Source organism: Rhinatrema bivittatum, chromosome 1 (genome assembly GCF_901001135.1).
Source record: "Rhinatrema bivittatum chromosome 1, aRhiBiv1.1, whole genome shotgun sequence".
NCBI classification, from domain to species: Eukaryota; Metazoa; Chordata; class Amphibia; order Gymnophiona; family Rhinatrematidae; genus Rhinatrema; species Rhinatrema bivittatum.
Genome location: NC_042615.1, coordinates 809,886,596 through 809,910,445, shown reverse-complemented (window position 1 = coordinate 809,910,445; position 23,850 = coordinate 809,886,596). Strand labels below are relative to the sequence as shown.

Here is a 23,850-nt window from a genome sequence, read left to right as displayed (position 1 = left end):
CAGCGGGTCATAGGCAAAAAACCCCAAAAAACTCAAGAATGAAAAAGAGTCAAAGCATGGAGGCCCATCGTGGGGAAACATACACCAAGCTCATGGCCTTTGCAATCTGTTCTGAATGGCAGGCACTCGAGAGCGTGAGCCCCTATGCCGCGATACAAACTGCACAATAGGGATGGCCGTAGTCCACACTGCTGGTGGGTGCATCCGGGCATGGACTGGCTGAAAAAGGAACACCCTTGCCTTGGAGCAGGAAGACTTGGAACAGGAACTGAGAAACAGCAACCCACACCGAAAGCCCTTTCAGACTATTGCTTGGAAGCAGTTTGAGTATGGGAACAGATGGAGGAAGAGGACTTGAAAATGACTATGGAGGTGTGAACAAGATGTTGACTTGAAGACTTGGACATGGCTTGAAGACTGGAGTATGGCTTGAAACAAGAACATGGCTTGAAGACAGACACAAGGCTGAACAGAACAAGACAAGGGCTCAGGACTTGAAACAGGCAGGTAGCTGGAACAAGAACTCCAGAGACCAGGGACAGAACTCAGGATCTCAGAACTCTGACTTGAACTCAGACTCGGGAACTCGGAACTCAGACTTAGGAACTCAGACTAGGAACTCAGATTTTGGACTCAAGAATTCGGAACTAGGAATTTGAACTTGGCCTCCGAAGACTTGAACCAGCAGCGAAGACTTGGACAGGATTCTGAAGACTTAGACTGAAGTCTTGGACGTGGGAATAAATACTTGGATGCAGGAACCAAGAGAACAGGGACAGAAGACTACAAGAAACAGGAAATATTGAAGGACCAGTAACATTGCAAAGGCATGGAGCAGAGACTGATGGGCCCTTTTATAGGGCTTGCAGGAAGAACTTCATCAGGAAAGGCCATGGGGCATCTCCCTCTGCAGTCCCTTTAAATGTCAAGCAGGGGGCGCGTGTGCATGCCTAGGGAGGACAGAAGCAACAGCAACGTTTGGAGGCATTCCAGGCCAGAATGATCACTGGCACGTTAGTAGCATCTCTCAGTTGCAGTAAGTGGCAGCTAGGCCCAGGTGGCATCAGGGACAGCAGCACTCCAGCTGTGCAAGAGGCAAAGGCGGTGACTCAGCCATGAAGACCAGATGCAGTGGCCGCGTCTCTCTCATGACAGTATGTAACAACAAGGCAGAAGTGGTGTTGGGGAGTGAGTGAGCCATTTGTGGGCCTGTCCCACATGCGTGGATCGCAACACCATCTTGTGCATTATTTATACCTTTGAGATGTATGTATCTTGGGTATACATATGTATACCCAAGATACATACTATGTATGTATCTTGGGTATACATATTTACGTCCTTCAGTCTCATCTCATATGACTTTTCTTATAAACTTATCACCATTTTGGTAGCTCTTCCCTGGATTTCCTCCAGCCTGTCTATATCCTTTCACAAGTACAGCCTCTATAATTGGACACAATATTCTAGGCGAGATCTCACTAATGCCCTGCACAGAAGTATTATTACTTCCTTTTTTCTATTGGTTATACTTTTCCCTATGTATCTTAATATCTGTCTGGCTCAGGCTACCATCTTGTCACACTGTTTTGCTACCTTTAGATCATTAGACACAATCTCTCAAGTTCTCTTTCTGTCAGTGCATGCTAGTATTTCTCCCCCACCCTCCCATCTTGTACAGGGCCCTTGAATTTCTGCATCCCAAAGAAAGCTTAAAGCATGGTCAAGAGCTTGGTAGGTAGGATTTAATGCAAAAACGATCAGAGCCATATATTTGGAAGTGAGAAATCCTAGTCTGTACTTTTCTCTTCTCTCAGCTTTTTTCCTTCCTTCTTTCCTGAGTCTCCTTCCCTCTTCCCAAAACTTCCTCTTTCCATTCCCTTTTCATCTTCCCACAGACTCTTTTCTTTTTCAGGCAGTTTCTCTCCTTCTCTCCTCATTCCTACAATTGCCTCTCTTCTGCAAGCCTGTCTCTTCTTTCTACAACCCCTGGCCTGTATTTTCTGCTCAGTCTCAACCCTGGCCAGTCTCTCAGTATTTCCCTCCTTACCAAGCTGCTTTCTCTTCCCTTTTTTTCTCCTGGTAGTTTCTCAGTTTATCCACCAAATAACTGAATTCAGTCTTTCTCCTCTACCTCTTTTGCTCCCCAAGGCTCTCACTCAGCCTCTCTCCCTGTCCTGAACTAACTTTATCTCCTCTTTCCAACAGCTGTCTAGCCTGTTTCACTTTCAGCCTGCATAGCAGCCTCTTTTCCTTTTTACTCAACTCAGCTTGTCTCTCTCCTCCTTCATAACCTGCTCTATTTCCCCGTCTCCCCAAGAGGTCCCATTCTCTTCATCTAGAGCGTGTCTTCCCTCCATTCCTTTGTTTCTCCCCATAATCTTACTAGTATTGTTGGCTGTTTAGATTTCTACAGTCTTGTGATTAGGCATAGGAAAGGTGAGTGCTGAAAGGAACTAAGTGAGGATCTTATATGCTCTTCTACCGAAGACAGTGGCGAACAAAGGAAGAAGACAAAAACGATTGTCCAGGATCTTGCAGGTTTTCACAATTCTGGGGCTGAAAGCTAGACGATATCCTTCGTAATGTGTACACAATAGCTGGGCAGACTGGATGGGTCAGACAGTATTTATGTACTGTTACCTGCTATGTTGCATAACTCTTGTGAGCTGCGCAGGGCTGGCTCTACCTTCGTGGCTTTGTAGTGCTGACTAAATGAAGTCAAGCACTGTGACAACATTACAGATCCTGCCAATGCTTTGTGACCAACTTGCCTCAAAAGAGCACCCAGTCAAGAACACAGGTGAATATTGAAAGCCTGGATGAGAGAGGGGAGACAGCTGGATTTGGGGGAACCCAGCCCTCCTTGCCAAAACACCAAAATGACTTTGGTCAACAGGAATTTTGACAGTCAAGCCCAAACTCTAAACAGTGAAGCAACTGTTCTAAACTTTTCTAATCACTAAGGAGCAAGAAATAAAGAGAAAAGTATGAAGGGGAATGAGAAAATATTAAATAAATTGAAACCAACTGTCATTTTCAAATCATAGGTCACTGGAACCAAACCACCACTGTTCAAACCCAATTTTGTTGTTCCAATTTTGATTAAACTCAGAAGATGAAACCAACTGAGTACAAGAAGCTTATTCTGCAGCCGCACACCAGCGTTCCAGGCGTGGCATTCCTTCTGTTTAATAAGAGCTCTAAGCAACCTCTTTCAGTTCTGCTATCAGTCTGCAGATACCACAGGCTAGGAAAAGTGATGAAAGTAGCTTACATCTTTACAAGAGATATTCCATAACTTCCTCTCACAATTTCTTTCCTCGACCTACAGACTTTGCACCAATGCAGGCAGTTAAAAAATGACTCCCAAAATGGGAAAAACTCTTTAATACATCAGGCCCTTTATATTAAGGAATTTTGCAAACTCAGGGTGCACTGTGAAACAGAAGGTCAAAGGCAGAGTGCCTTCAGCCACCAGGAAATGAAAAATCCTGAAGTGTCCATCCTTGAATGTTATACTTAAAGTAAAAAAAAAAAAAAAAGAACATTGTTTTTAGTGTAAAACACGTTAAGTTTTAGTCCTTTGAATTTCTGGTGTCTCAGTTGACTTGCCAGGGGTCTCATGCATATTGTGCTCACCAGCCACTGTTAAAGCTGACTTGCCACCGCACCGCTTCACGCATTATGAAGTCTACGTATTAGAGAATTTCAAAACACAGCCATTTAAAACTGTCTCACCAGTCACAACACTTGACTTTTTCAACCATTTCATAAATTCTTTCTGTCTTACCTCTCACCTCTGTTGCCTTTTCTTTTGAGTGCCTGTTCTCTACAGTTACACCACAAATCTCTACCAGCTCTCAGCTCTCCCTGGCATTATCTGCTCATCAGCATCTGAACAGAATTTGTATAAAACATTCAGAATGTTGACTTCATAATTCTTGTGACTGGCTGTCTTCTGTGTCCTTGTGATGTAAGCACTGAACCATCACAGCCTTCTTACTCTTTGCTGCTTACATCACACCCTATAGGTTCTCAGTGCTAAATGATTTTAGGTAATTTAGGGTGAAAGTGATACCTGGTAATCCAAAGCCATTAATTTCTTCCTTAATGAGTCTTCTTTCTTGGAAGCTGAAGGTTTTTGCTTTTCTTTTGCTTTCTCTTGCTGTAGAAGTTCCTTCACGTAGGCATCATATATCTCCCACTGAAATGAAGAGTCAGTCCCATTAAGTAAAGAAGAGGAATCGTGTACATATTTTAATAGTATTTTGCGACAAGTTAAGATACAGCATTTTTGGAAAGCATGCCTCCCTCCCATGCTACTCAAAAACACAGAAAGCAGAGTTGCTTACCTGTAACAGGTGTTCTCCTAAGACAGCAGGATGTTAGTCTTCACACATGGGTGACATCATCAGATGGAGCCCGGCACAGAAAACGTCTGTCAAAGTTTCTAGAAAGTTGACTGGCACACTGAGCATGCCCAGCATGCCACTATCCGCGTAGCCACGCGGGGGTCCCCCTTCAGTCTAGTTACAGAGAATCTCAAACATGAAATACAAACAGAAAATGAAACCCAACTCTGCGGGGTGGCGGGCGGGTTTCGTGAGGACTAACATCCTGCTGCCTAGCAGAACACCTGTTGCAGGTAAGCAACTCTGCTTTCTCCTAGGACAGGCAGGATGGTGGTCCTCACACATGGGTGAATACCTAGCTGCAGGCTGTTTCTGAACGGAGTGGACCAACAGACAGCAGACAGGTGCCAAAGGGCACATCAACCCAAGTGCTGTTGGTAATGGAGGAAGGCCGCCTGAACCCGAAAAAACAGGGCTCTAGGCGGAGAGTTGGGTTTAGACCTGAAAAAGGTGACGGAGGACAGATTGGCCGAAGCTATTGTCCTGGCAGCGGTCTGTCCAAGCAATGGTGAACGGCGAATGTGTGGAGAGAACTGCATGTCACAGCTCTGCAGATCTCCATCACGGGGACCCCTCTCAAGTGCACCACTGAAGTCACCATGGCTCTGACAGAGTGAGCTTTAACATGGCCCCCAAGCTGCAGTCCCACTTGCGCGTGGCAGAAAGAGATGCAGTCTGCTAGCCAGGTAGAGAGGGTGTGTTTGGTCACAACAACTCCCATTCTGTTCTTATCAAATAAGATGAAAAGTTTGGTGGACTGCTTATGGCCTGCCATCCTCTCAAGGTAGAATGCCAAGGCCCTCTTACAATCCAAAGTATGCAAAGCCCAATTGCCTGAGTGCGAATAGGGTCTGGGAAAGAAAGTGGGCAGGACGATAGACTGGTTCGGATGGAAGTCCGATACTACCTTAGGCAAGAACTTAGGGTGAGTACGGAGAACCACCCTATTGTGGAAGAACTTTTTATAAGGTGGGTACGTCACCAATGCTTGAAGTTCGCTGACCTGATGCGCCGAGGTGACCGCAATCAAGAATATGACCTTCCAGGTCAAATACTTCAGGACACACTTGCGCATAGGCTCAAAAGGGTCCTTTATGAGGCAAGCTAAGACCACATTAAGGTCCCAGGATACAAGTGGAGGATGCAGAGGGGGCTTCAACCAAAGCAGACCACACATGAAACATCCCACCAAAGGCTGTACTGAGACAGGTATATCATTCACCCCTTGATGATAAGCCCTAATGGTGCTGAGATGCAGTCTAAGTTGATCTTCAAACCAGCTTCCAACAGGTGCAATAGGTAGTCCAAGAGCTTTGGGGAGAAGCAGGTAAACGGGTCCATCCCGTGTTGCTCACACCAGACAGTAAACCTTCTCCACTTCAGGCTGTATGACTTTCCAGTCGAAGGCTTCCAGGAGGCAACCAGAACTCAAGAAAATGCCAGGGGCTGCAAGACTAGCCTTTCCACATCCAGGCCTTTAGAGATAATGCCCTGAGGCTGGAATGGCATAGCCTGCCCTGATCCTGTGTGACTATGTTTGGGGTGGTCCCCAGACTGATCGGGTTCCGGACAGAGAGGTCTTGCAGGAGCGGGAACCAAACCTGCCACGGCCAATGGGGACTATGAGGATCAAGGTTCCTCTGTCCTGCCGGAGCTTCAGGAGTGTCATTACCAGTGGAAGTGGAGGATACGCATACAGAAGCCCCTTGCCCCAATGGCAGGCAAATGCATCTGAGGCCGGTTTGCCCTCCTCCCTGTAAAGGGAGCAAAAAGACTCCACTTTGTTGCTGCAGGGGGAGGCAAACAGATCCACATTTGGGATGTCCCAACGAAAGACGATCATGTTTGCTACCACCAGACCCAGGGACCACTCGTGGGGCTGAAAAGCCCAATGGAGACAGTCCGCCACTAAATTCTCTGTCCCTGCCAGGTACACTGCTCGAAGTAATATACCCTGAGAATGGGCCCAGGACCAAATCTGAAGCGCCTACTGGCACAGGAAGAACAACCCCATACCCCCCTGTTTGTTGATGTACCACATCGCCACCTGATTGTCCGTCTGGATTAGGACCAATTTAATCACCAAATGATCCTGGAACACTGATAGACCATAACAGATCATCAGGAGCTTTAGGAAGTTGATTTGGTACTGAGCTTCCTATGCCGACCACAGGCCCAGGTGTGGAGCCCCTCTACATGGGCACCCCACCCCAGTGTGGATGCATCGGTTGTGAGAACAACCTGGAAGGAGGGGATTGGAAAAGGATCCCTTGAACCAAATTGGCCAGGTCCTCCCACCAGGATAAGAGGTCTAGAGCAGTGGAGTGGAGGAGTAGACTAGTGGTTAGAGCAGTGGGCTATGAACCAGGAGTTCAAGGTTCAAGTCACACTGTCACTCCTTATGACCTAAGGCAAGTCATTTTACCCTCTGTTGACTACAGTACCTAAATGATATCCACTTTGAAGTGCTTAAATAAAAAAACATATATGTGCATTGAGGTTAATACTTCCTCTGGCGGTAGAAAGACCTACGGGCCCCTTGTTGACCTTCTGTCAGAGGAGGGGGTGTCTGAGGTACTAGCTGAAAGATGCTGGAGGGTCTCATGATGATCAACTTTTAGTTGAGCCACAGCATGCCAGACCTTAGTCCATAAGAACATAAGAAAATGCCATACTGGATCAGACCAAGGGTCCATCAAGTCCAGCATCCTGTTTCCAACAGTGGCCAATCCAGGCCATAAGAACCTGGCAAGTACCCAAAAACTAAGTCTATTCCATGTTACCATTGCTAATGGCATTGGCTATTCAAGTGAACTTAATAGCAGGTAATGGACTTCTCCTCCAAGAACTTATCCAATCCTTTTTTAAACACAGCTATACTAACTGCACTAACCACATCCTCTGGCAACAAATTCCAGAGTTTAATTGTGCGTTGAGTAAAAAAGAATTTTCTCCGATTAGTTTTAAATGTGCCCCATGCTACTTCATGTCGTGCCCCCTAGTCTTTCTACTATCCGAAAGAGTAAATAACCGATTCACATCTAGCCGTTCTAGACCTCTCATGATTTTAAACATCTCTATCATATCCCCTCTCAGCCATCTCTTCTCCAAGCTGAAAAGTCCTAACCTCTTTAGTCTTTCCTCATAGGGGAGCTGTTCCATTCCCCTTATCATTTTGGTAGCCCTTCTCTGTACCTTCTCCATCACAATTAAATCTTTTTTTAAATGCGGCGACCAGAATTGTACACAGTATTCAAGGTGCGGTCTCACCATGGAGCGATACAGAGGTTTTATTCACCATTCCCTTTCTAATAATTCCCAACATTCTGTTTGCTTTTTTGACTGCCGCAGCACACTGAACTGACGATTTCAATGTGTTATCCACTATGACACCTAGATCTCTTTCTTGGGTTGTAGCACCTAATATGGAACCCAACATTGTGTAATTATAGCATGGGTTATTTTTCCCTATATTTATCACCTTGCACTTATCCACATTAAATTTCATCTGCCATTTGGATGCCCAATTTTCCAGTCTCACAAGGTCTTCCTGCAATTTATCGCAATCTGCTTGTGATTTAACTACTCTGAACAATTTTGTGTCATCTGCAAATTTGATTATCTCACTCGTCGTATTTCTTTCCAGATCATTTATAAGGGTCCCAAAAAGTTATCCTCCATACAAGGGAGGTCTGCCAGTTTCTCTTGGACCTCTGGCTGGAGATCTGAAGTTCTGAACCACGCCATCCTGCGGGTTCCGCTGCCCGCTGCAGCTGTGCAAGCTGACATCTCGAAAATGTTGTAAGTGGAATGCACCTCGTGCTTACCACACTCGAAGGCTTGCTGGATCAGCACCAGGAACGCATTCTGCTGCTGTTGAGAGCAGCGTTCCGCCAGCTCTTGAACCTGCTTCCAGAGGTTCCGAGAATGTTGAGCCATATACAGCTGGTAGGAGGCAATATGGGCTATTAATATTGCCCCCTGGAAACCTTCCTACCCAGAGCATCCCATTCCTTATGCTCCTGACCTGGGGGTGCGGAAGTATGAGTCCAGGAGCATTTGGCCTTCTTGAGGGCAGACTCTCCTACTACTAATTGGTGGGGGAGCTGGCACTGCTCAAAGCCCAGGGATTTCTGTACAAGGTAGACAGCGTCAGCCTTCCTGTTTACCAGCAACAAGGACACAGGATGTTTCCAGATGTGTAGGAGCAACTCCTTGAAGACCTCATGCACGGGGATAGCTACCACCTCTTTTGGCACATACACAAACTGGAACACCTCCAGCATGTGATGTATGGCATCCTCTTCCATCAAGAGCTGGAAGGGAATGGACTCCACCATGAAACCGGCAAAGGTTAAGACCTCTGGTGGAGACTGGCACTGCTCCTCCAGAGGGGACGGTTCCGAGAGGACATTGGAGAAGACATTGGAGGATCGTCCCCCCTCGGGTTATATGGAGCCTCCTCCTCAATGAAATCCCCAGGCGAGGTCTGTGGGGGGACCCAAACTCACTGCCATTGGCCTGGACCCAGAGGCACTGGGGGCACCGCTGGTACTGAGGCCCCTGAGGGCCCTGGCACCAGAACTGGGAGAGGTAGGTGAGGCACTAGAGGCCCTGAGCCTTCTTCCTTGGAGAAATCAGCAATAGATATCGTCTCAGAGGGGGGAGGCAACATTGGCTGCCAGGGGCCCTGAGTACTGGCTGCATAGGGAGGATGCCCAGCAGGATATCAAGGCAGAGCAGAGGTGATATGATACAGACTTTCAGATACTTGAAAGGTTTTAATGATCCAAAGACAACGACAAACCTGTTCCGTAGGAAAAAAATCAGCAGAACCAGGGGTCACGATTTGAAGCTCCAGGGAGGAAGATTCAGAACCAATGTCAGGAAGTATTTCTTCACGGAGAGGGTGGTGGACGCCTGGAATGCCCTTCGAGGATGTGGTGAAGACCAGAACTGTGAAGGACTTCAAAGGGGCGTGGGATAAACACTGTGGATCCATAAAGTCAAGAGGCCGCCAATGAAGAGTGGGTGACTCGCCAGAATGACGGCTACTGCCTGGAGACAATACCCTTATTCAATAAACATATACATGGTTACTGTGACTCCAACATCGCTCTAAGCTTCAACACAAGAGGAAATGTGGAAAAATGGATTTACACTCACAAAGAGGGGAGTAGCTGGCTTGTTATGGCGGTTACTACCCCAAACCAAATAAGCCTGATGCTTCACCTTCAATGCATATACAGCAGAGTTCTCTGCTTCAACGGCAGGGGAGAAGAAAAAAGGGTTCGCACTCACAAAGCGGGGAGTAGCTGGCTTGTTACGGCGGTTACTACCCCAAACCAAATGTGTCTAATACTTCACTTTCGATGCATATCCAGCATGGCTCTCTGCTTCAACGGCATGGGAGAAGACTGATACATCACGCATTTCCAGCATAGCTCCCTGCTTCAACAGCAGGGGAGAAGAAAAACAACCAATAAGGACTGTATAACATAGTCTGGGTAAAACAAATAAGCATGGGTGTAGCTTGCTTATTGCGGCGGTTACTACCCCTACTACCCCTAACTAATCAAGCTAGATATTTCAATGGTGGGGGTGGAAGGGAAATAGAACCAAGAGCTAAGAGAAACAGATAAGTATGAGAGAAAAAAATGTGTGAAGCTTGCTGGGCAGACTGGATGGGCCGTTTGGTCTTCTTCTGCCGTCATTCCTATGTTTCTATGTAAGGCACTCCAGCAGTGGTGCTAGGATCGAGGGGGTTGGCTCTGGCATCGGTGGTAGTGGTAGATACCACTGGGGCCAGCGATTTGATACCCCTGAGGGCTTGGAGCACTGCCAACTGAAACCTGCGATCCAACTCCTCCTTGAAGGTCACCATAGGTAAGGTGGGTGGAGGAGGAGCAGGCACCACCAAATCGCCCTCAACTTGAGAGGGATCAGTGCCCGGCACGGACATGGACATCAGTGGGGAGCGCCTCAGACTCCCGGGTTTGATCGAGGGTGAAGCCTCATCTCCGAATTACTGCTTTGGGGGCAACACAGCTGATGCTGATACCTTCCCGGAACTGGTGCCATTGCCAATCTCCCCAGGGCTCGTCCTGGTCTTTCCCCGGCGTCAAGGAGAGCGAGGAATCTGACGTTCTGGAACGTGATGACACTGACAGCGGTCGATCCCCAGCACCCCTCTCTGGAGGGGGACATGGTGGGGGGGTGGACATTGATGGCTCGGTGTCCATGGGCTCTCCCTGACACGCCAGACACCGGTGTGGATGGCCCCAATTTCCTAGAGCCAAAAAGTTTCACCATTTTATCCAAAAGCACCCCACAATCTTTCAGGGTCATCTGGTTGCAGAACCGGCAACCCCAGACATCATGTGAAACCCCCAGGCAAAGAATACAAACTTCATGCAAATCAGTCAGAGACATGGCCTGCAGGCAATGGGGACACCAACGAAAACTAGAGGAAGCCATGCTTCAGGCTGGCAAGCGGTCGGTGCAGGGCAGACACAGATGCCAAAAAACCCCAGAACCGACAGCAAAGAAGGTAGAAAACTTACCGCGCTGCCCTACTGACTAAGGGAACTAGGGCACGGATGCAAAGGAAAAAAAAACATAAAAAGCAGAAGAAAACTCTGGAAAAACAGAGCAGAGCTCCACAAACCGCGAGGCAACAGCACCGCGCAAAGAAAGAGACTGAAGAGGGACCCCGCGTGGCCGTTCGGACAGTGGCATGCTGGGCATGCTCAGTATGCCAGTCAAAGTTCTAGAAACTGACAGTTTTCCATGCCGGGCGCCATCTGATGATGTCACCCATGTGTGAGGACTCCCATCCTGCTTGTCCTAGGAGAAAGAGTGGGTTAGATGACAAAAAAAAAACAACCCCTACAGAAATAAAATCTAAGTTTCCAAGTATGACAGCTAGCAGAGCTAGTCTGAAACCCTCCCCTTTCCTACCTGCCTAATTAAGTTACTTAACATCCTTTAAGGCTAGATTAAAAATGACAGTGGGAAAAGGAATACTATGGTTGGACAGCAGACACTACTTGACTGTATAATATAATTTCAGTGAGTGCACAGTTTTGTGGGATCTCCTCCCTATCCAAGTTTAAGTAATCCACCCCCCCCATCCTGCAAAGAAGAAAACAAAACGGGTCATGTCTTACTGCATTTCCTGGGTGGTACCTAGCTTCACTTTGTATGACAACAGGCTCACCTGATGCAGGCAGTGAAATATGCTTTATTACACAATTCATCGTGATTTATTACTTAGGGCAGCTCTAGAAAGTGCCGGGGGGGGGGGGGGGGGGTACAAAACTGACAGCCTGCACGGTGATAGAGAATTGACTTTAAGAATGGTAGAGGCCATGAGTGTTGTCTCCTCAGGAAACACTTGCACAACAATGCGACCATTCCACTCTAATTGTCAATGCGGAGGCTGCTTTAATCTACATTTTTAACCCAGCTAGAAAAACAACAACTTTTAAAGCTTTCTGCGCTTCTCCGCAAATGAATCATAGGATGCCTTTTGTGTGGCTGAGACAGTGAAATGCACCTATTTTGTTCTTTATTCAGAACGGTGAACAAAAGCCTTAGCGTTCATTTCTAAGGAATCAGAGGAGCTTTACAGTTGCTCTACATGTCTGCTTTATATACTTAAAATATATACTTTATATATACTTTATATACTTAAAATAACAACAAACCAAAAACCATTTTTCCACTGACAAATGAGGCTCCCTACAGCACTATAACTCTGCAGAGTTATAGTGCTGTAGGTTTATTCAGTGTCTCTAGTTCCTTAAAAATGAAGAATAATCTATTAATCCAGTCATGACAATTCAGCTTTGGTTACCCATACTATTCCGTAGCACTAATAGCTCACAATATCTTATAATTCCCCTATAAAAAGAATCAGACTCTTTATGAATATATAAAAAATTACCGGTTAAATGAGGTAGCTTTAAACCCATCACGTCAAGAATTCTATACATTTATAAGATCACAGCTACAGTTCACTCAAGTTCCACCCCCTGACTCCACCAAGGAGTCAGGGGGTGGAACTTATCTTATTATTTATATTTGGAACTTATTTGGAACTTATCTTATTAAGTTATTTGGAACTTATCTTATTATTTATATTTGGCATGGTTAATATGTCACTATATCCAAGTTAAATATTTAAATTATACAGTTTATATTACATAATTTTATTAATTACAAGTAAAACTATTCTATATTATTTATTATCATTATGTTAAATTGTCATCCAGTTATAATGTTCCATATGTACCACTGTTCTATGTAAAGCCCCCTTATCTCTGTTGGGCAGTTTATCGTTATATGTAAACCGGAGTGATTTATAGTCTCTATAAGAACCTCGGTATATAAAAATTAAAAATAAAAAAATAAGGAACGTGATCCAATAATATCCTGGGTCCCAGCACAGAGGTCCATATTAGCAATATTAGGAATGGCCAAACCATTTTGGATGCAGTCTGAACCCCATTCAGGGGATGCAAATAGGAATAATGAAAGTGAAACTACCACAGGCCACAAATCCACCAGGTGCTAACTGAACTACAGGCTCTGAGCCATTTGCATCCTGTTTCTGCTATTACTATACTAGGCCCGAACGTTTGATTTCAACAAGGAAATCACAAAAAAAAGTTTGTTTTTGGGTGTAGCAAGTTTGTTTTCCAAAAATAAACCCAGAAGCGGCAGCATGTGCTCTGGGATATTGTCATTTTTCAAACTTCACACAAACTGCCTGCTTTAGACAGTGACTGTGCTTTGTGCCCTCCAGCAGAAAAAAAGAGACCAGCACCTCGCCCACAACTCCCTGATTACATTTTCTTCTGTGCAATTAAGGACCTTCAATAAAATGAAGACAAATTGCCTCTTCCTTTTCCATCACAAAGTATCCTTCCACTAATGCAGTTCAGCTGTGGTTCTTTTCTGTTCGTAGCAGCATGTCTCCAGTTCAACAGGCAAACTAGTGCACAGCGGCTCATATGGGATCCCCGTAACAAGCACAAACAGACTGATAAAGCACCTAAGAACCACTAACCTAATCTTTCAGATTCCATGCACTCTACAGGCAATGATAGATTTCCACTATCATGCTACAAATGTCTTTTCCTAATAGCACTGCATTTGCTCCTTTGGGTTAAAATGCAGATCATGTTTCATGAAAAGATAGCGATAAATACAAAACAGATTGCAAGCTCTCACAGTTCTTTCCATTTTAGTTGGCCGTAAAAGATAAAGTTAAAAAAAAACCAAAAACAACCCAGGAACTGCACCCAGTCTCAGTAGCAAAAGACCAAAAAAAAAAAAAAAAAAAAAAATCAAAGATTATATACCCAACAAACCTATGTTTAAAAGAAAAAAAGAGGAAAAATAAAAGTCCCTTGAAATTACTGGGACTAGGCAACCAAGCTAGAGGGAAAACATGATCCAGCCCAAAACATTTCATGCAAAAACACATTCTTAGGGGTCAAAGAGCAACACATAGTACAGTGGACAACTTTGTAGGTGGATGTGCTGGTCTAGGGAAGGGATGGAGGAGGGGGAAAGGGAGCTGGGAGAGAAGCAAAATTCTTTAAAAAGTAGCTGGGATACATTCTTAGGGAACGGAGCTAAAATCACAAAAAATATTGCAAGATTCATACATTGCTGCTGATCCTGCCACAATCCTCATCCTCATACTATAGAAATTTCAAAGTTTGTTGAATTATTTTTTTTAGTTTAAATGCCTAAAAACAATAAAACAAGCTTTGAAATTTATATAGTAAGGCAGGAGTGGGCAACTCCAGTCCTTAAGCATCACAAACAGGCTATGTTTTCTTTTTTTTTTAAACTGTTCAATATCTCAACTTTATTCTGTGTTCTAAAAAAGTACGGCAAAATCCACAAAGCTTGCAAGGAGCTGACAGATGCATTCTGTTTTTCTAATGTATAGCCACCAGGTTTTCAAAATATCCACAATAAATGTGCATGAGATAGATTTGCATAAACTGCCTCCTTTGAACGCCAAATCTATCCCATGCATACTCATTGTGGAAATCCTGAAAACCTGGCCTGTGTGTGGCCCTCAAAGACCGGCTACCCCGTAGTATGAGGATCAAAGCAAGCTCAATGGCAATATGTATGAGTCTTGCAATATTTTGTGATTTTAGCTCCATTCCTCAAGACTGCATCCCAGCGACTTTTTAAAAATGTGCTTCTCTCCCATCCCCCTTTCCCTGGACAATCACATCTTATAAACTATTCATCTACTGATATTTAAATTTACCAAGGCAATTTCTTATGAGTTGCTGCCATTTCAGAACCAAGTATGAGGTAAGTAAATTTGAGATTCTCTCCACTTTAGATATATTTTTTAAGATGACTGAATTATGAATGCATATGAAAGATGCGAGAATGGATAGTAGCCAGGGCTGAAACCTTGAAGACTGGCACTACTGCTCACACGTTTCAAACCTTTTTGTGAAGCTTATCGTGCAACTCTCCAGATGTTCTTTGACCAACGCACCCTTCTGCCCTCTTAGATGTGCTCCTTGCTGCAAAGCTACTACCAAGAACAAAAATGTTGTGTCTTTGCTTTTAATTGGGTTTTTTTTCTGCTTTTCAACCATTGCTGAGAGTACTGAACTGGTAATTCAATCCATTTGACTGTCCATGGGCATAATACATTTTCCATAAAAGATGGCTGATTGACCTTACATCATAAAGGTTAACAATGGTCCTGTGACTTATGATATTTCAAATTAACAATATTGGATCAATGGTGGTGATAAATATCTTGTCTTCTACAGTCTTGGACAATTTCATCCCCATCATAGCATCTAGGACCTTCTTGGTAGAATGCTGTAGTGGGTTGCTGTTGCCTTCAGCACCTTATCTTCACCAGTGGTCACCCAGCCAAGTATTGGCCAGGTCTGAGACTGCTTAACTTCTAATATATAACAAGCTCATATTGTCCTAGAACATGGTTGCTGGGGTTAAGTGGGAGCCAGGATAATACAATATAATGTAGACAAACACTAAAAATTCAGGTGTATGCATGATTTCCACTACCTTGTCATAGTTTAGTAAAGTATTACACTGTCACATGTGCCCTTTGACTAAGATTACACCCATCTGTATTAATCAGCATGTCCCAGGTTTTTATTTTTCAAAAGTCTGGTCACTCTATAATTCATACCATTTCATGTTTCAATGCTAGATTATAGCATGATTTATATTCTGGAAGACACAGCACTGGCTGAGAGCAGATAACTCCCATTCCAAAACCACATGATGGCACGAACGGCACCGCATCAGGATGAGAGACAGAAAATGAGAACTGGATAAAAATGTCATCATGACAGAGTTAAGTTGGCCACACTGTCATGGAAAAAATACTTTAAAACAATTAAGAATCACAAATTACAGAGGGAAAAAAACAAGATGTTTCACACAGAACTAATGGAGTCTACTTTTTGGGATGTATCCACTCATATATGGGGATCCAAGAAAAAATATCCCTATTAGGAACCCCTTGGGTCCCCTGACAAGCACTGAAAATTTGGGGTAGATAGGACATTAAACACACAAGATGTTAGGGGCAGACAGACAGATATTCCATCAGTCATGGTAATCTCATAAACCTCAGAAAATAGGCTAAAAATGGTGTCAGGAAAAAAAGTGAGAGACTAAATGCTTTATTTGTGAAATTAAAATGCCTGAGAGACCCTCATACAAATAAGATTGTATGCACAAGTGAGCAAGGTTAAGAAGAAAAGCAATGAAACAGATCTCAGTAAAATGTCAAATGCAGTATAATTACCTGGTTAGCTGAATCAGAAAACGTTGCTCTTGGAGGTGCTTTCGTTTGAGTTGATCTTTCCTGAGAAAATAAATGAAACCCCAAGCCACTTGTTAAAATTACAATTGCATAGTTCAAAGGGAAGAAAAGCACAACAATAATTTCTGAGCAGCTGTTGTAGGCTACCTTTAGCAAGGTGGGAAAACGACTGGCCTAGTAGTTAGAGCATTGAATCATGATTTAGGGAAATCTCACAACATGTATTTAACAATGAGTCCAAGCTTGCCTCTGCCACTGATTATCATTTTATCTACTTGTGCATTTGGAAACCACTTGAAAGCAAGATGTTTGTCTTTAGTTTGGCTCTTCTGTTCAACACATTTTTGGCTAAGTGGCAACCAATGAATATCCATCTGTGCTCAGCGGTCTCCACTTAGCCAGATAAGTCACTTTTTTGGCTAAGTTGATAGCTGGATATTTAGTGGGCGAGCAGTGGGAAAATCAGGGCAGCGCTACTTATCCGGTTAAATTAACTGGATAAGTAGTGATATTTGCTCTTATCCAATTAAGTTAATCAAGTAAGTTAGACGTCATAGAAAAAGGTCTAACTTAGCTGGATATAACTTATCCAGCTAAGTAGCGATTTTTACACAGATATTCAATGGCTTAGCCGTATTGCTGAATATCCCACATAACTTAGCTGGATAAGTCATTTCCAGCTAAGTTACATACCCAGCTAGCTTTCAATATTGGCCCCTAAATGTTTTAAACCGTGTCAAAATGTAGTCAGCTAAGTCGCCACCAAGCAGCTTGTTGAAAATCAACCACCAAGAGAGTGATCTTATATCCTAGCTCTACCACTAATCACTTGACCTTGGCAAGTCACTTTGGCCTGGATTTATCGAAATGTAGCCTTATTTGTTAAGTTAAATAACTTACTGCTCCTTCGGAGCAGAAGTAAATTCCATGTGCCGGCCGACTGCCGGTGTGCACTTCCCTGGGAAAGTGTCTAATTGTGCTGTCCCGGCCGGCCCCCGCCACATTCCCGGCCCACCCAGACCCCACCTCTGGCCCACCTCTTTTCAATGGCTCGGCAATTCTGCCCATACTGGGAGAAATGCGCGTGGCCGGGCTATTTCTAAAATGTGCCCGGCGTGCGCAAAGCCCAGCCACACACGTATCTCCCAGTATTTACGTGCACTGGGCTTTGAAAATTCGCCCATTATTGGGGACAATGGTCATGAGGAGGTTGCCTCAAGAGGTCTTCCCTACTTAATTGGTTTTGACAAGAAAGCCCATTAACCAGGGGAGGGATGATTCAATAACTAGGATGGGCTAATAAGAGGAGAGGTTGTTCCTCCTCGTTGTCTCCTCTCTGGAGAGCCAAGTTCCCTGACAGATCCTCATACATTATTATTAAACAATATATCAACCATAGTGCCTGGTGATTTTAATTTAGTAATAGACAGAGACCCGTTACCATCAGCCATTGAGATCTTTCTGGATACCATGGCTGGACTAGGCTGGGAGTAATTTGTTAATTTTACAATTTAAAAGCAAGGCCATATTTTAGATCTTTTTTCATGAACTCTGAGCTATTAGCACAATCTCTGCATCATCTTCAATCACCAAAGATACTTTGATCCAACCACGTTCTTATCTCATGTAACTATAAATTGAAACCCCAGTTGGTTCAAAACACTGATGAGACTCATTACATCAGGAAGATAGGTTATTTTAATATTAATCAATTTAGGAAGCTACTTGAACCTAATATTGCTACGTTTACAGCACACAATGTTGAGCAGGCTGTTTCCTCCTGGCATAATATGCTTACTACCATCTCAGATGAAATGCCACCAGTTAAGACCATTTACATAAAGTGTCGGAGGTATGTCCCATAGCATATGCTGGTCTTAAAAGACCTAAAAAAACTTAGGAGCAGTGAGTGCAGATGGTAAAAACATCCCTCTGCAACACCAAAAGCAGCATAGTTGATACAACTATCTATATATGGAGACAAAGTCAATGTGCAGTATAAACCTTTCAGAATTATTCCTGGTTATGAAGATCTTAACTGGTTCAAAAAATAGCGATGGGTTAGTTCCGAGTTCCTGCAACATGTAATCTAGCCCTCTGATTGGACAGTCTTACAATCCAAGAGACTTTTAAATCTGATGCTCTTTTCCTTTTAGATTGAAGATGGCCGTTCAGGCTTAAGCAGATGAAAATTGCTGAGAAATGTTGTTTGTAAATCAGCCTTGAGATAGTGCAGCAAAACATGCTCATATCAGGGTTAGCATTTTTTGCAAGTTAAGTATAATTAATGCTGTTTGGAATTGAATGGCATCATTACATTGTAAATGTTTTTTTGGAGTAAAAAGAATACCGATGTACGTTTTTGAAAATAAGATGGGATTACAAATGTTTGTTGAAAAAATTATTTTAAAGAAATTTTTAAAAAGTTTTGCACAGTTTTGCACATTTCACAATTTTGGAACATTTTGCCAAAAACTATTGAAAGGGTTTTTATTCCCGTAATGGCAACTCATAAAGAAGCTCATGGTAAAGTACTGTAAAAGTCTTGATACTCTGCAGTTGCTGTCTGAGGTTTTTCCTTTTAATTAATGAAAAGATCTTTTGGCATAGAATGTGTTATGCAAAGGTTACATTGGTATTGGAGAGCTTTTATGGCACAGTATTTATTGCTTGCATAATTAATAGCGAAAAGAAAAATATAAAAGGCATAATGGAAAGTCAAAAGTTGTGCCCAGTATGCTTTTGATTTTTTTTGTTGGTGATGATTTAACACTGGAGAGCCCATTTTGATGGTGATTTATTGACAGGGAAATACCTACAGTACTGAATGTAATCCACTTTGCATTGCCTGAAAAGCAGAATATAAATCAAACAGTACATAAAATAAATAAATAAAATGAAAGGGAGACTCTTGCCTAACAACTAGCAAAACTGTCTGAGTAAAGATAGAGGTAGAACTGCAGTTAAAAGAAGCTCTGAACCGGTTGAAATATGAGACGGAACTATGGGAGCAGTTAAATTGGTTATTGCCAGACTTTCTTAACAACCTCAGGGCAATCTGTGAAGAAGATGTACAACTCTGGAGTGGGTTACAGGAAGACCATCAGAGAAATCTCGACTCTTGAGGTGAAGTGGAAAGAAGTGACTGAGGAATGGAAGAAAGCTGAAGTAAGTGTTCAAGAGTCCCAAGCTAAACTTCAGGAGAGTAAATGGGCTTGGCAGACCTCATAAAGGGACTGACCACTTAGCAAAGGGGTTAGAGGCAGTGAAAAGAACTAAAAGGTACTTTGGACACCACTGCGGTCAAGCAGAAGCCACAGACAAAGTATGAACAGGAAGTGACTGAGTTGAAGAAGACAATTACAGAAGATGCCAAGAATCAAGAAGCCTACATTCAAGAGATGAGGTCTCAAATGGAGAGGTTGGAGGCAGAACTCCATGCCACAGAGGATATCAAGCTATGCCTGGAAGAGGACATGCAGGCTATGAAGATCCAGTTTCATAAAGGCCTACAGGCTTGAAATGAGTGGAATGAAGAAGAAAGGGTATTGCTAGAACAGATGAGAGAATTTGAAGTAAAGTGAGAAGAAAGGGCAAGCCATGTTATGGAGAATTACAGAAGATTGCAGGAAAGTTGCCTCAAGTAGAGAATGAAGTTACACAACTAGCTCAAGAGATCAGTGCATTAAATGCAGAGCTACAGAAGCATCAGTCAGACGTTATGCCTGGAGAGTCAAAACCAACTCACTGCATTGAAACCAAGACTAGAAGGCAATGAGAGATCTATTCTGGGTGTTTTAGTTTCTTTGATCCTGTCTGTGGTGGGGGGAAGGAGGAAGAGAAGGAGAGGGTGGAACAAGGCAAGATGGTGCTACTTCTACTTCTGCTGCTATGGCCATGATGAAACCCTCACTGGCACCCCAGGTATTTTCTAAGGGGAAAGAAGAGTTTATTCATTCTGAACCTGCAGTTATAATGCTGGATACTATCTGGGAAGCAATTGTAGACCTTTCTTCTCAACCAAGCCATTATGTTGATTCTCAGCAAATTTTCTCTGCCTCCCTACAAAGTTCTCAAAGGGATCTAACTACCAGGGTGATTTATCAAAATGCTATGTGGCCTTATCGCGTGCAATAATGCCCTACCGCACGTGATAATGGCCACATTGCGACGGTATTATTGAAATGAGGGGAAGGGGAGGAGTTTGGGCAGTGTTATGGTCCGGTAGCACTGTGGGCGATAATATTTTCCACATTACTGTCGGCAGAGCCATGGGAAATAACATCACTTTTTCCCGTTGTGCTATGGGTGCAAAAGTACGCGACCAGTTCGCAACCGCAGTGGATGAAAACACAATGCCACGATGCAGCCGGCTGCACAACTTCTCCCCCTGCCCCTTTTTTTACCGCAGCTTATCATTCTGCTATAAATATAGCAGAATGACCAATCTAGCTATAAATTATCAGTACAGCTTCAGGAGTTTCAACCTATGATCTCTTTTTTGCAAGAAAATGTTGGGACCTTATCTAAGGGTCCTATGGCTATACAATATAAAATGGAGTCATTGGAAAATGTGGCTAGGTCAAAAAACAGAAGACATACATTTTTCTAGAAGATATTTCATGGAGGTTTAGGAAATTCCAGAGAACATTTTAGTTCCTATTGGAAAAGCCTATTATTTTCCTCAAGCTGACCTCTTTAGATGTCCTTAATCTAACTGATTATTTGGGGCATTCTGCTTTTAAAGACATGTTTTCCTCTATTATGGTTGCTACATTTGTACTGGACTCAGATCAAGATTTAGTGTTGAAATACTTCTTCTGGAATTGATTATATTCCTTCTTGAATTTCCAAGTCAATATTTTTGCAGATGTTGCGAAAGCTACCCAGCTTAGGAGGAAGAGGTTTTTGCTTCTAAAACCTGGGGTATTACAACTTGGGGCACTTGTGTAAATTTTCCTTGTAAATGTGTAGTCAAATTGCAAGGGGTCAAGTACATATTTTTTGATCCCTGAGAGTTGACTAATTTTATAACTCAGAGGCAAACCTTTACTTCCTCAATGATTTCATCCACCTCCCCATGACTGCTAAGTGTTCCCTAGCTGTGCTTAGGTGCCAAGATTGGCTGTTTTCTTTTTTCTATTTAATAATGTCTATTGTACTCCCCCCTCTCCTCTATATAGTGGACTAATGTTTGATGATAATTTTCTTTATATTTTATATATTTGAATAATTGTTTTCTATATAAGAATTTTTATTCTTTTAGATGTATTGTAAAAAGTAATAAATAAATAATAGTTAAAACGTTTTCAAGTATATTCAAAGCAAAAAGTCTGTAAGGGAGTCAGTTGGGCCGCTAGATGAATGAGGGGTGAGAAGTATGCCTGATCATACAACCAACATGGAGAAAGAAAGCCCCAGAATCCTCTGCTCTCTTAGCCTATGTGACCTCAAAGTGACTTGCTGAGAATGACTTGCAGAATTCATCTGGACAGGCAGTTGAAGCTGGCGCCACCTATGATGTCTAATTATAGGGTCATAAAAAGAAAAGGCAATGGTTGGAAACTTCAGGCTAAGAGGCACTCTTTCTCAGGGGTTTCTATAAACACAGCCACAGATGTGTTAATTACCTTGACCAACAAGATTCTAACAGAACAAAAGACTATCCAAGGAGTGATGGTAAATGGGCCCCACCTGGTAAAACTAATCAGGGCAGTTCAGGAATAGTCACATCATGCGGTTGACATGACAACCAATGTAAATTATTCTTACCAATTTAACCCAAGGACCCTCTTCGCCTATGTCAAAGACCTTACCAACCCCATCCAAAATGACAATACGCCAAACTCCAGCAACATCTCCAGTGAAAAACTAGCACAATTCTTCAAGGATAAAGTCAACAACATCATTGCCAAGATTCCGCAAACCCACAATGACTTAATTGACACCCCCCCTCCTATCCACTCATGGTCACAATTCACTCCCGTTGCTACCACAGAAATTGAACCTATCATCAGAAAAACCAACCCTGCATCCCACTCCTTAGACCCCATCCCCATCAAAACCCTAAAACTCATCAGAGAGATTATTGTCAAACCAATAACCTACATCATCAACCTATCCCTAGAACAAGGAATCTTCCCAGAAAAACTCAAAAACGCCATCATCAAACCAATCATCAAAAAGCCTCAACTCGACAAATCCGACCCAGCAAACTACAGACCAGTCTCCAACCTCCCATTCCTAGCAAAAATCATCGAAAAAACAGTCAACAATCAACTCACAGACCACCTTGAAACCTTTAATGTTCTTCAGCCTGCACAACATGGTTTCAGAAAACTCTTCAGCACTGAAACCCTCCTCCTCTCCCTCACCGATACCATCCTCAAAGGCCGCGACAAAGGCAAATCGTTCCTCCTGATACTTCTTGATATATCAGCCGCCTTCGACACCATCAATCACAGAACACTCCTCACCAGACTTAAAGAAATTGGTCTCCAAGACACCACAATCAAGTGGTTCAAATCCTACCTCTCAAACAGATCTTACATCGTCAAGATGAACTCATCTGAATCCTCACAAGTGCCCCTCACTCATGGAGTCCCACAAGGTTCTTCCCTATCATCAACCCTCTTCAACATATATCTCATCCCACTATGCAAATACCTATCAGAGGCAAACCTCACCTACTTTGTCTATGCAGACGACATACAAATATTACTCCCCATAAACAACTCCATTCAACTCACTATGGAAAAATGGAACAAACTCAGCTCAAACTTATCCCATTTACTATCTCAATTATCACTATGTCTCAACCAAGCCAAAACAGAAATCATTCACATCCACGATGACCATCCCTCCTATCCACTCATGTGCACCCCCTCTGACCACCCAGGAAACTCAATCAACCCGGGAGTGCCACAAATCTCACAAACCTCACTCACGCCGTCCACAAGAAACCTAGGCATAACAATTGACAGCCAACTCAACTTTAAACGACACATCTCCAATACAATCAAAGATGGATTCTTCAAACTGCAGACACTAAAAAAACTCAAACCCCTTCTCCAAGAGCACGATTTCAGAACAGTCCTCCAATCAATTATCTTGTCAAGACTCGACTACTGCAACTCCCTCCTCCTCGGACTACCAGAAATACACATCAAACCCCTCCAAGTTCTACAGAACGCTGCCGCCAGAATCATCTCTAACAACAAAAAATCCCCTCACATCACACCCACGCTCAAAGAACTCCACTGGCTACCCATTACACAAAGAATCCAGTATAAAACCCTCACCCTCATGCACAAAAAAATAAACAACAACAAAATGGACTGGCTAAACAACGGAATACAACCTTACCCCACTCAAAGAACTCTCAGATCCACCAACACTGGACTCCTAGCCGTCCCCAATCTCAAAGCTGCACACCTCAACGTCACCCCGCAAACGAGCCATAACAATAGCGGGCCCCACCTTATGGAACACCCTCCCCACCTGTCTCAGAAACGAACCTTCACTGCAAGTCTTCAAAAAACACCTCAAAACATGGCTATTTTTAAAAGCTTTCCCACCCGA

General features: G+C 43.3%; 1 protein-coding gene across 1 annotated transcript in view; it reads right to left on the bottom strand.

Annotated features, from left to right (window-relative positions):
- DNAI1 (dynein axonemal intermediate chain 1) overlaps window positions 1-23,850 on the bottom strand; it is a 730,814-nt gene that overhangs the window by 454,315 nt on the left and 252,649 nt on the right. Inside the window, exons 8-9 of the mRNA XM_029581328.1 lie at window positions 16,252-16,311; window positions 4,082-4,207 (exon numbers count right to left, since the gene is read on the bottom strand). Coding sequence (XP_029437188.1) covers window positions 4,082-4,207; window positions 16,252-16,311 — 186 coding nt within the window. The remainder of the gene's footprint in view (window positions 1-4,081; window positions 4,208-16,251; window positions 16,312-23,850) is intronic.